Raw genomic sequence first — 13,096 nt, 5'->3', positions numbered from 1 at the left:
GCACCATCCCTACGGTGAAGCATGGTGGTGGCAGCATCATGCTGTGGGGATGTTTTTCAGCGGCAGGGACTGGGAGTCAGGATTGAGGCAAAGATGAATGGAGCAAAGTACAGAGAGATCCTTGTTGAAAACCTTCTCCAGGGCACTCAGGACCTCAGATTGGGCCGAAGGTTCACCTTCCAATAGGACAACGACCCTAAGCACACAGCCAAGACAACGCAGGAGTGGCTTTGGGACAAGTCTCTGTATGTCCTTGAGTGACCCAGCCAGAGCCTGGACTTGAACCCGATCCAACATCTCTGGAGAGAACTGAAAATAGCTGTGCAGCGATGCTCCCCATCCAACCTGACAGAGCTTGAGAGGATCTTCAAAGAAGATTGGGAGAAACTCCCCAAATACAGGTGTGCCAAGCTTGTAGTGTCATACCCTAGAAGACTCAAGGCTGTAATCACTGCCAAAGGTGCTTCCACAAAGTACTGAGTAAAGGGTCTGAATACTTATGTAAATGTATATTTCATGTTTGAATTTTTATTTTTTTTTGCAAACATTTCTAAAACCTGTTTTTGCTTTGTCATTATGGGGTATTGAGGAAAACAAATATACAGTGCCTTCGGGAAGTTGTCGGACCACTTGACTTTTTCAACATTTTGTTACGTTACGGCCTTATTCTATGTGACATGTGACAAATAACATTTGATTTGATTTTGATCACAAAGCAAAAACAGTTTTATAGAAATGTTTGCAAATTTATAAAGAATTAAGAGGCCGGATAGGTGCAGTGAAAGGTGTTTTTTTGTTAGGGTTAAGTGCTTCGCTCAAGGGCACATCGACAGATTTTTCACCTTGCCAGCTTGGGTATTTGAATCTAGCGACCTTTCGGTTACTGGCCCAACGCTGTACCTGCTAGGCTACCTGCCACCCTTATAGTGCTTGGCAAGCGGGAGCGAAGGGCGTTGTGTCCTAGTGTTGCTATTCATCCCCTTCCCAGTAATGGACTGTATGTATGTATCAAGGTGACATCTAGATGGTTATCAATATTGTATTTATTGTGTAGGCTGCTATCCTAATTTAAATAAAATCATGGGAGGGAAAGAAATTGCCGCGTTAGCTACCGCCGGCGACACGACCATGAAGAAGCTGGCTGCAGCTCAATCAGCCTTAAAAAAATGGTATACTGCCTCTAAGCCATATTCAGCAAGGATAAGAGGCGATAAGAGGTTTCCCAACATATGTATTGCAACGGTTATCAGTACTTATCGTTTTGCTGTCCTGTGTGGGTCAGTTAGTGGAGCATGGCGATTGCAATGCCAAGGGTCGCTTTGCCCAGCCATACAACAAATGTATGCACGCGTGACTATCACTCTGGGTAAAAAAATATATATATTATTACTATTATTATGAACAGGTATGTGTAACTTATTCAAACGCAGTGCTGTGTCTTCTAACATTTATCCCCCCCCCATTCAGATGATGGCCAAGCCCATCGAGCCGGGGCCGGGGCCGGGGCGGCAGCACGAGAGTCACCCGGAGGAGACAGAAGAGGAGCTAAGAGAGCACCAAGCCCTATGTCCCCAGGACGGAGGCCTCATGTGTGGAGTGACAGTCAAGCAGGAGCCCCCGGACCCCCAGGAAGAGGAGAGGGACCACAGAGACAGGATAGTTGACCAGGAGCTGCTCTTCCGACAGGTACGGGACAGAGAGCAGGAAGAGGAGGGGACACAGAAACGCACACACACAATCAAACATAGACATATTCATGCGTGCACATGCACATACGCATATTCAGGCATGCACGCATAAATTCAGACACACAAACACACTAACTCGCAGCCTAATTGTTGCTGTCACAGCTTGTGGTTAACATCACCAGTGGACAAGAGCTGGAGTTTCCGGACGGACAGACGGACGGACGGACGACAAACAGACAGACAGACAGACAGACAGACAGACAGACAGACAGACAGACAGACAGACAGACAGACAGACAGACCGAGGAAGACTACACACTTGTCATGCTTTGGTGATAATGAACAGAATGTAGGCTATTTGGGTTTTTAGTCAGTTCACGAAAAACAGACACCCACACATGGCTTACTCTGGCTGTATGGACACACACACACACCATACTCCTACTCTCAAAGTGAAATAGCGTGCAGGTTTTTGTCTGAATGGCTGAGGGCAGCCTCACGCCTCCTCTCTACAGCTGAATCTGAGTTTCCCTAGGATCACACACACACACATCGACACACACATTGTCACCGACACACACACACACACACACACACGCACACACACACACACAAGACCATGTCCGCCCTGTCTAACATACAGCCCATGCAGTCAGTCCAAATCCAATCAACTGTCCTCCCTGTTGCCATGACGCCCACAAACCCTACATCCCCCGGCAGGAAGTAGAGCACTGGGGGCCCCTGGGAAATGCAGTGTTAGAACAGGAGCGATGCCCAATCGAATCCTGGTCTGTTAGTTACAGTAGTGGCAATTCACTTAGTGGCAGTACAGTTTGCGAATCTGAATCCCAATAGCTCCTTAACGACAATCACCTATAGCCAGCCCCACCAGTAGTCTTTAATAAGAATTGGGGTGACTATCAATGAGATCATTTGAATACCTGCACACTTACAAAGCATTTGTCTCTGTATCTTTATGCTCCTGAATCAGCTCACACGTCTGATTCACGTCTGTCTGGCTGTGATAATGGAGACGCATCAAGCGCCATCTTCTGGCTACTAAGATATCTTGCAGCAGTTCAACAGATGCACACGATAGCTGCATTTGGAGTGTGTGTGTGTGTGTGTGTGTGTGTGTGTGTGTGAGAGAGAGCACTTACGTGTGTGTAATATCTCTCTTTCTCTCTCTCTCTGCCTCTCTGTCTGTCTCTCTTTCTCTCTCTCTTTCTGTCTCTCTTGGTCTCTCTCTTTCTGTTTCTCTCTGTCTCGCTCTCTTTTTGTTTCTCTCTGTCTCTCTCTCTGTGAGCAGCAGGATGTGTTGTTGGAGCAGCAGAGAATCCACCAGTTGAGGAACTACCAGGCTTCGATGGAGGCAGCCGGCCTGTCAATCACCTTCCCAGCACACCGCCCCCTCTCCAGGGCCCAATCATCTCCTGCCTCGGCTTGCTTCCCCCCCATCGTGGTGCAGCAGGAACCACCCACCAAGCCTCGCTTCACCACCGGCAAGCACCCTTGACCCACACACACTAACACACGTGCGCACTCACGCACACAATCACACACACGCTCAAATCACTCTATCGCTCTCTCTCTCTAACCTTCAGTCTGCAAGGGCTTAGCTGTCTGTTCTCTTAGATTAATGTGTCCTCTCTCCCTGAAAAAGAATCAAGTCCTTGACTCGTTCCCCTCTAAACCACTCTGAGAGCCCCAGAGTCCAGCATACTGATCAGCCATGCAGTGCAGGGTGTGGGTGTCTGTATCTGTCTGTCTGTGTGTGTCTGTGTGTGTGTGTGTGTGTGTGTGTGTGTGTGTGTGTGTGTGTGTGTGTGTGTGTGTGTGTGTGTGTGTGTGTGCGTGCGTGCATGTGTTTGAGAGAGAGAAAGAGAAAGGGAGGGGAGTGCACTGAGAATCTATGGCCGTGTGCAAAATCTGGCTTGCCTACTACTTACCAAAACGACATACTGTGTACTAAATACTAATCGTACTACATACTATTTAGAACATATTGTTCGGTACAAATGAACACAGTAAGCATCAAATGTCAACACACTAGGCTCATCCATACTGAGAGTGTGTCATCTAATGCGCGATTGCGTTGACTGCCGCCGTTCGTTCATTTTGGCACAGCACGTCAATTTATCTGATTAATCAGCCGTTGTCAAGCACACGAGAGTCTACTAAAATCAAATGCCAAAATTAGTACGACATCCTGGCATTTAAAGCATACCACATTTCCAAAATTGTCACATATTATAAAACGTTAGATTTTTCACATACCCAAAATGGGTATTCGGACACGGTTATTGTCTCCCTAGTTCTTCCTCACTCTGTGTGTGTTCCCATCACCCTCCAGGACTGGTGTATGACACGTTGATGCAGAAGCACCAGTGTATGTGTGGCAACACCAACACACACCCAGAGCACGCCGGACGTATCCAGAGCATCTGGTCTCGACTCCAAGAGACAGGACTGAGGGGCCAGTGTGAGGTACGGAGACCATCACCAAAGCTCATCTCTTGGATGTGTATCAATCATTTATACTGACACATTGTTTCAATCATTTTTAAGCACTGACCTACAAGCAGAGGTTATATTGAGGCCTGCTCTGTGTTTTCACCCATACAGTCTTTTCAGATTAGTGCAGAGACTTAAGGGGAGAAATCCATTTTAGAGTATAAATTCTGTCAGAGTAACTGAGGAAGCTTGTTCAACCGTCCTATATCAATAGTCGAACGTGGCTTCCTTTTCCTATCTAACCTAGACTACTGCGATGGACCCATTATTCCACTTTCAGAGCGTTCTAAGGCCCCATTTCTGACCAGGAGGGGGCAGTGTTAAACCATGCTGCACGACCTCCCCATTGACAAAACACCCCACAGCAAGTTGCCCATAAGCACAGATCTAGGATCAGCTAACCCTTGCCAAACCTTAACCATGTGGCAGAAGAAAAATCTAAACTGACCTTAGATCATTGTTTAGCTTAGGGCCTTGTTTTGAAGTATTAGGTTGTTTTGAAGCGCTGGCAGAGATAAAAAGCTTATAGTGGGTCTTATCATGCCCTGCACCTGTTCTGTGACAATCCACATACACGCACTCATGCATTCACACACACAATTACCACACACAGACGCACACACACACACACACACACACCATTTCTCAGCAATAGACATTATTTTCTCTTCATCCGAGAGGTCTAAAAACATCCTAATGGTTCCTAAATGGGGATAATCTTTCCTACATCGCTGTGGGCGTGGCGTGTGCGTGGCGTTTGTGTGTGTGTGTGTCTTTATCTTTAATTTAAAGACCCTTGCTCCCCTTCGGTCTCTATGTGGACTATGATCTGAAGCCATTCTTGTGATTTTGCTATTCATTGAAAGTGTTTGTAGGCCTATGGAAGCCAAATTGTATCTATGACCGTAATACTATCCATTCATGTTTTTTCATACATTCTATTTATATCTGTAAATGAACCAGTGATTTCAACCCAAACCCGGCCATGATTACAGACACCTGCGCGTGTCCTTTGACACGATATAAACTGGTGACCCGCAGTGTTTGTCATTATACCCTGATGAAGACAGCGTGTCTGTCGAAACACCGGTTGTGAGGCTATTCAGTTATTGCATCTGAGCTCCTAGAGTGTGCGGGTCTCCTGTGTCTGATCTCTCCCGCGTCTCGCTCGTTCATTGCGCCATCGCTACGCTTGGTTGCACAGCTGCCTGTCTGTCTTTCCCAAATGGCACAAACACAAATAACATCAAAAAATAAACAAGCAAACAAATTCCATCCCCAGACTTCCTCTCCTCTCTCTCTCTCTCTCTCTCACTCACCCCTTTCAGACCTCATTTTCGACCACCACTGTTACTAATTGGAGATTCCTGGCTGCAGGTGTTACCCTGCTGCCCCCCTCCCCATCTTCCCCCGTCCCTCCTTCACTCTCTCCTTTTCATCCTTCCATCCCTTCATCCTTTCCATCCCTCTTGTCCATCAAAAGCTCAGGTGGCCCTTGGGGATTAGTAAAATAGCAGTACATTATAACAAATGGGTACACAATTACAGATTCTGGTGTCATAGTAAGTGTTACCAGGCCCTGTAGCCCCCAGTTCCACTCCTGTTCCCCAGGCGCTATCATTTGACTTCTGTAACCGTAAAAGCCTTGGTTTCATGCATGTTAATATCAGAAGCCTCCTCCCTAAGTTTGTTTTTTTTCACTGCTTTTGCACACTCCGCCAACCCTGATGTTCTAGGCGTGTCTGAATCCTGGCTTAGGCCACCAAAAATTCTGAAATTTCCGTCCCCAACTACAACATTTTCCGCCAAGATAGAACTGCCAAAGGGGGTGGAGTTGCAATCTACTGCAGAGATGGCCTGCAGAGTTCTGTCATGCTATCCAGGTCTGTGCCCAAACAGTTCGAGCTTCTACTTTTAAAAATCCACCTGGCCTGGGTATCCTGGAAGGATATTGACCTTGTTCCGTCAGTAGAGGATGCCTGGTTATTCTTTTAAAAGTTCTTTCCTCACCATCTTAAATAACATGCCCCATTCAAAAAATGTAGAACTAAGAACAGATATAGCCTTTGGTTCACTCCAGACTTGACTGCACTTGACCAGCACAAAAACATCCTGTGCCGTACTGCATTAGCATCGAATAGCCCCCGCGATATGTAACTTTTCAGGGAAGTTAGGAACAAATATACACAGGCAGTTAAAAAAGAAAAGGCAAGCTTTTTCAAACAGAAATTTGCATCCTGTAGCACAAACTCCAAAAAGTTCTGGGACACTGTAAAGTCCATGGAGAATAAGAGCACCTCCTCCCAGCTGCCCACTGCACTGAGGCTTGGAAACACTGTCACCACCGATAAATCCATGACAATCGAGAATTTCAATAATAATTTTTCTGTGGCTGGCCATGCTTTCCACCAGGCTACCCCTACCCCGGTCAACAGCTCTGCAACCCCACAGCAACTTGCCCAAGCCTTCCCATTTCTCCTTCACACAAATCCAGACAGCTTATGTTCTGAAAGAGCTGCAAAATCTGGACCTCTACAAATCAATCTGGACCCTTTCTTTCTAAAATTATCCGCCGCTATTGTTGAAACCCCTATTATTAGCCTGTTCAACCTCTCTTTTGTATTATCTGAGATCCCTAAAGATTGGAAATCACACTCTAGACCCAAACTGTTACAGACCTTTATCTATCTTACCCTGCCTTTCTAAGTCTTCGAAAGCCAAGTTAACAAACAAATCACTGACCATTTCGAATCCCACCGTACCTTCTCCGCTGTGTAATCTGGTTTCCGAGCTGGTCATGAGTGCACCTCAGCCACGCTCAAGGTCCTAAACAACATCATAACCACCATCGATAAAAGACAATACTGTGCAGCCGTCTTCATCAACCTGGCCAAGGATTTCGGCTCTGTCAATCACCGCATTCTTATCGGCAGACTCAACAGCCTTGGTTTCTCAAATGACTGCACGGTTCGCCAACTACTTCTCAGATAGAGTTCAGTGTGTCAAATCGGAGGGCCTGTTATACAGACCTCTGGCAGTCTCTATGGGGGTACCACAGGGTTCAATTCTCGGGCTGACTTTTTTCTCTGTATACATCAATGATGTCGCTCTTGCTGCTGGTGATTCTCGGATCCACCTCCAAGCAGACGACACCATTCTGTATACTTCTGGCCCTTCTTTGGACACTGTGTTAACAAACCTCCAGACGAGCTTCAATGTCATACAATACTCCTTCCGTGGACTCCAACTGCTCTTAAATGCAAGTAAATCTAAATGCATGCTCTTCAACCGATTGCTGCACGCACCTGCCCACCCAGCATCACTACTCTGCGCAGTTCTGGCTTAGAATTTGTGGACAACTACCTAGGTGTCTGGTTACACTGTAAACTCTCCTTCCAGACTCACAAGCATCTCCAATCCAAAATTAAATCTGGAATCGGCTTCCTATTTCGCAACAAAGCATCCTTCACTCATGCTGCCAAACATACCCTCGTAAAACTGACTATCCTGCCAAAGTCAAGGATCGGTAGGATAGTCAGTTTTACAAGGAATGTTTGGCAGCATGAAATTTACAAAATAATCTCCAACGCTACTCAGCAAACTGGATGTAGTCTATCACAGTGCCATCTGTTTTGTCACCAAAGCCCCATATACTACCCACCACTGTGACCTGTATGCTCTTGTTGGCTGGCCCTCTCTTCATATTTGTCACCAAACCCACTGGCTCCAGGTCATCTATAAGTCTTTGCTAGGTAAAGCCCAGCCTTATCTCAGCTCACTGGTCACCATAGCAGCACCCACCCATAGCACGTGCTCCAGCAGGTATATTTCACTGGTCATCCCCAAAGCCAACTCCTCTTTTGGCTGCCTTTCCTTCCAGTTTGCTGCTGCCAATGACTGGAACGAATTGCAAAAATCACTGAAGCTGGAGTCTTATATCTCCCTCACACTCCAGTGTTTAATTGCTAAATTGTAATTATTTCGCCACTATGGCCTATCTATTGCCTTACCTCCCTAATCGTACTACATTTGCACACACTGTATATAGATTTTTCTATCGTGATATGGACTGTACATTTGTTTATCCCATGTGTTGTTTGTTGTCGCACTGCTTTGCTTTATCTTGGCCAGGTCGCAGTTGTAAATGAGAACTTGTTCTCAACAGGCCTACCTGGTTAAGTAAAGGTGAAAGAAATATAAATAAAATACAAATAAAATTGACCAACTCTCTTTCTTTCTTTCTTCCCCCCCCCCTCCTTCTCTGCAGTGTATACGGGGGCGGAAAGCCTCACTGGAAGAACTGCAGACGGTTCACTCTGAGGCCCACGTCCTTCTGTATGGAACCAACCCACTTCGACAGAAACTCGACAGTATGTCCTACACCTGGAGTGCTACTCTAGGATCTGTCCATATAATCCTATTCATTGTGATCTAAAAGGAAAAAACTGGTGCTAGATCAGTATTCCTGAGGCCCAGACCCAACTGGTTGTTGCTTTGCACACTTAACACGATCCGTTGTGTAGATGCTCATGGTATATTGTGCAGGGCGAATCCCAACTTCCACCAAAGTCAAATTGTCACCTCGTCTTCCACAGACATCATGTCAGGCAGTTAAGGTTGACCCATATTATCTACAAAGTAAATGATCAAGATTCCCTAAATTATGACAGTGTTACGACAATAATACAATAACAGCTCTCTCCCACCTCTTACACCTCGGCTGTCTATTATTACAGGGCAAGGCCTGGTCTAAGGATTGTGTTCCTCTACAGGACCATTATCAACCTTATTATCTACATGATTGCTTTCTGTGTAGACCAAAGCAGGGACACTCAGTACATCTCCAAAGAGATTGTTCTGTTTACCTAAACAACAGCCTTTTAAAAATTTGTTTTGGTTCTATTCTTTTTTTTTTTTTTCTTGTTCCGATTTGAAACTTGTGGAACTTGCTCAAATCTACCTCTAAGCTGTTGGCCCAGCTGTTCGCCACCTCTCTGCCAATAATGAACACGCATGCACACATGCACGCACGCACACACACACACACACACCATTTTCCATGACATCACCCCTCCTTGTTTACTCCCTCCCAAGGTTTACTGATCCATCACCTAAAGATTTCCTCTCGGGTTGGGAGAGTGAGAGAGACAGACTTTTTGGCTCAAACATCTCACTATGACCACTCTGGCTTTCATAGCTGAGTTAGCCTCTTAGCCAGCAGTGTCTGTGGAGTAAGGTAGTCATTACATTTTTGGTACTTTTTTGGACCAGAGGCTCTCAACCTTTTTTGGTTACTGTACCACAGTACATTTTGCTCTGCCCGGAGTACCCCTGAAGGACAACCTCATGTGCATTTTACCAGTAAGACTCATGAAAACAGTACCCCCCTGTGGATAGGCCAAGTACCCCCAGGGGAACCACTGTTTTGGACTGTGTTCAACTGTGTGTGATTATGTATATGCAGTCTTGCATCAATGGGGTGTGTGTGTGTGTGTGTGTGTGTGTGTGTGTGTGTGTGTGTGTGTGTGTGTGTGTGTGTGTGTGTGTGTGTGTGTGTGTGTGTGTGTGTGTGTGTGTGTGTGTGTGTGTGTGTGTGTGTGTGTGTGTGTGTGTGTGTGTGTGTGTGTGTGTGTGTGTGTGTGTGTGTGTGTGTGTGTATGTGTTCGTGGGTTCGTGTGTGTGCGTGTGCACGCGCGTGTGTGTGTGTGTGTGTGGGTTCGTGTGTGTGCGTGTATGTGTTCGTGGGTTCGTGTGTGTGTGTGTGTGTGTGGGGGGGGGGGGGGGTTCGTGTGTGTGCGTGTATGTGTTCGTGGGTTTGTGTGTGTGTGCGTGTGCGCGTGTGTGTGATGAGTCAATCCCGGAGCGTCTGCTATATGAATTCATATGAATGCAGTGTTACGATCAACTCAGGGCCCACTAAGAAGAGTGAACGTTAACCTAGACACATTTTAAATGTTCAGGCCAAAAGGTGAAATGTTGCTAGCGTATATTCTCAAATCATGCAGGGTGTTGTATTAAGGGTTTGGGGTTTCCACTTGACGATGTTTTGCTAGAATTTGTACCGGTCAAGATAGATTTGTATCTCAATGGGGGATATAATGTCTAACCTAGTCATCTTGCAGGCGCTTCTTGTCTGGAAGGACTAGAATACTTTCTACTATGCATACTGCATGACAAGGGGGTTGGACAACTCTTAGGTTATTTTACATACCGTAACATACCGTTACTTCATATTCACAACTATGGTATACAGTACTGTCACAGGAACATTGGATAAGTGGGATGAAGGGGTGAGCGAGGGAGGGGTGGAAAAGAGGGTTACTGAATGAAGAAGAAAGTGAAAGTGTGTTACTAATTTGTTGTCACAACAAGAGGGGAGAGGAGGGAAGAAAGGTTTGACAAAATCAAGTTGTTTACACTAAGAGAGAGAGAGAGAGGTTCGTCATTTTTTTTCCCCCACCACATTTAAAATGGCATCTGTGTATTCTCTCCTCTGTGGAAGTTCACATGGTCAGAGTCTGGAGTTCAGAGGTCAAGGCACCTGCTGAAAGTCCTGGGTGTCCATGAGTATTCTGACGGTCCCCTCTAACCCCTCTCTCTCTCTCTCTCTTTCTCTCTCCCTCTCTCGCTCTCTCTTTCCCTCTTTTTCTCTCTCTTTCTCAGGTTCAGTTACTCCCATGTTTGTGAGGCTGCCTTGTGGAGGGGTGGGGGTAAGTCACTCTCTTCTACTTCTTCTCTTCTACTCCCCTGTAGAAATAATGTTGCTGTTTGTTCTCCCACCACACACACACACACGCACACCACCCTGGAGCACCAGAGGCAACCAAAACTGTTGCTCTGCTTTCTGTCGAGTGGGTAATTGTGACCAGATGTTTTCTATGAACATGATGCTGTGTGCTGTAGAGCGTGTGTGGGTGGGGAGTGCACTGCCTGTGTATTGTGTGTTCAGAGGGACACTTAGGAGAGAGGGGGGGTGACAATGGTGTCTGTGTGTGTGTGTGTGTGTGTGTTTTTGGGTGCGCGTGCACATGTGTGCTTCCACTTCAGTGTGCTTGTGAAAGTAAAGGTATAATATGTGTTTCAGAGTGTGTGTGTGTGTGTGCGCGTTTTGGAGTGAGTGGGTGAACTCAGGTTATGTGTGTTTGTCGATCCCTAGGTCAGTATGTTGGTCTGATTTTCCGTCTCCCTCTCGCTCCCTTGCTCTTTACCCCCCCCCCCTCACACCCACACCCTCACTTCTTCTCCACAGTTCTCTTCTCCCCACCGTCTCTCCCCCACCGCTCTCTCCCTGTCTCTCCCCCCACCTCTCTCTCCCTGTCTCTCCCTTCCCCTGTCCACCCCCCTCTCTCGGGGGTAGCTAGCTGAGTCTGTTACGGTGCCTGCTGCCGTTGGTAGGAAACAGAAGGGGCTCTGCTCTGTTTTATGGAAATGGGACTAAATTGTTGTCTTCCTGTCGTCCCAGCACAGCGCCTCCGCTCATCAAATTACCCTGTCAGCCTGAGCAGAACGAACCCTCTTTCATTCCAACACGCTCCCCCCTCTCTCCCCACTCTCTTTGGTCTCTGGTCCCTCGCTTTTCCCTCTCTTTTATCCCCCTATTGCTCTTGGTGTTACTGATGTGCGTCTTTCACTCCTTCTTACTCGGTCTTACTCTCAGAAGTCGCTTTTGTCATGACTACTCTACTTTTCCAACGTTATGCTTTCTTCTCTGTTAGTGACTGGAACTGCAGTGTCCCTCCCTCGCTCAATATTCTCTTTTACTTTCTTACACACTCCTCAGTTTGTCCCTCTGTACGTCGTCACATTCCTTCTTTTTTTTTAGCTTGCTCACTTTATTACACAATAACTTGATCACTCATTTCCTTGATCACTTTCTCACTTGCTCGCTCACTCACTCACTCACTTCTCTGGTGCAGCCATCCCTCTTCAGTCAACTCACCCTCCCTCTCCCTCTCCCCCAACCCATCTTCCCTCTCTTCCCCTCACCCCTCCATTCCCCGGCAGTTGTCTTTTTATCATAAATGCACCACAGACCCGTAATTCGTGACAAAGTCCTTCTTGGCGTGACTTGAAAAGGCCCACGTTTTCCTTTTTTTCCCTCTAGCCTCGAGCATTCATGCAACTGAAGGCCAAATGCAGCAGGCAGGGATCGCCACAGTTAATGTGTGCTGAGTCTGTCGGAGACCCCAAGGTTCACAGACACCCTGCAGGTCCCCACACACTCCCTCTTTCTCTCTGCTCCTCTCTCTTTCCCTCTGCCAGGTGTTTCCTTCTCTTAAGATTATTCCATCTCGGAATTCAGTTGGTCATCCCAGGTGTCTGTGTATGCGTCTGTGTGTGTGTGTATGTGTGTGACTTCAAGTTGGTTGCAAGGTCAACGAGGAGTTAAGAGTATCTCTGCTACGTGTGTTACAGCAGTGTGTAGATTTTAGAGCTGTGTGTAGAGCTTGTGCAACAGTGTGTGGAGTATGGACTAGTGGTGTGTAGAGATGTATGTAGTTGTGCGTGTGTGCATGTTTTACTATACTTGTGGGTACCAGAAGTCCTCACAAGAATTGTAAACCAACTAAAATTCGGACATGTTGCCTGTCCTCACTTATAAAAAGTCTACTTCAGGGGTTAGGTTTCGGGTTATAGATTAAGAGTATGGTTATGTTTAGGGATAGGAGTTAAGGTTAGGGGTTAGGGGTTAGGGAAAATATGATTTGTGTGTGTGAGAGAGATTGGGGCCACTGGGCAGGTGTGTGTCAGCATAATCAGCCCTGATTGATGAATGCCTGACCTCTCTCTTTGACCACATAGGGAGACACACACACACACACACACACACACACACACACACACGTATCCACAACACCAAGACTAGCCAGCTCCCCCCAACCCATCCCCCATCT

At 46.6% G+C, this 13,096-nt stretch overlaps 1 protein-coding gene across 3 annotated transcripts in view; it reads left to right on the top strand.

Annotated features, from left to right (window-relative positions):
• The window catches only part of LOC135519847 (histone deacetylase 4-like), a 126,213-nt gene that overhangs the window by 74,483 nt on the left and 38,634 nt on the right, over positions 1 to 13,096 (top strand). For all 3 annotated transcript variants that reach the window (XM_064945053.1, XM_064945054.1, XM_064945052.1), the window contains exons 11-15: positions 1,468 to 1,686; positions 2,998 to 3,190; positions 4,042 to 4,175; positions 8,470 to 8,572; positions 10,866 to 10,912. In XM_064945053.1, coding sequence (XP_064801125.1) covers positions 1,468 to 1,686; positions 2,998 to 3,190; positions 4,042 to 4,175; positions 8,470 to 8,572; positions 10,866 to 10,912 — 696 coding nt within the window. The remainder of the gene's footprint in view (positions 1 to 1,467; positions 1,687 to 2,997; positions 3,191 to 4,041; positions 4,176 to 8,469; positions 8,573 to 10,865; positions 10,913 to 13,096) is intronic.

Source organism: Oncorhynchus masou, chromosome 29, assembly GCF_036934945.1.
Source record: "Oncorhynchus masou masou isolate Uvic2021 chromosome 29, UVic_Omas_1.1, whole genome shotgun sequence".
NCBI lineage: Eukaryota > Metazoa > Chordata > Actinopteri > Salmoniformes > Salmonidae > Oncorhynchus > Oncorhynchus masou.
The sequence above is the reverse complement of the archived record's forward strand: the minus strand, read 5'-3'. Positions and strand labels throughout refer to the sequence as shown.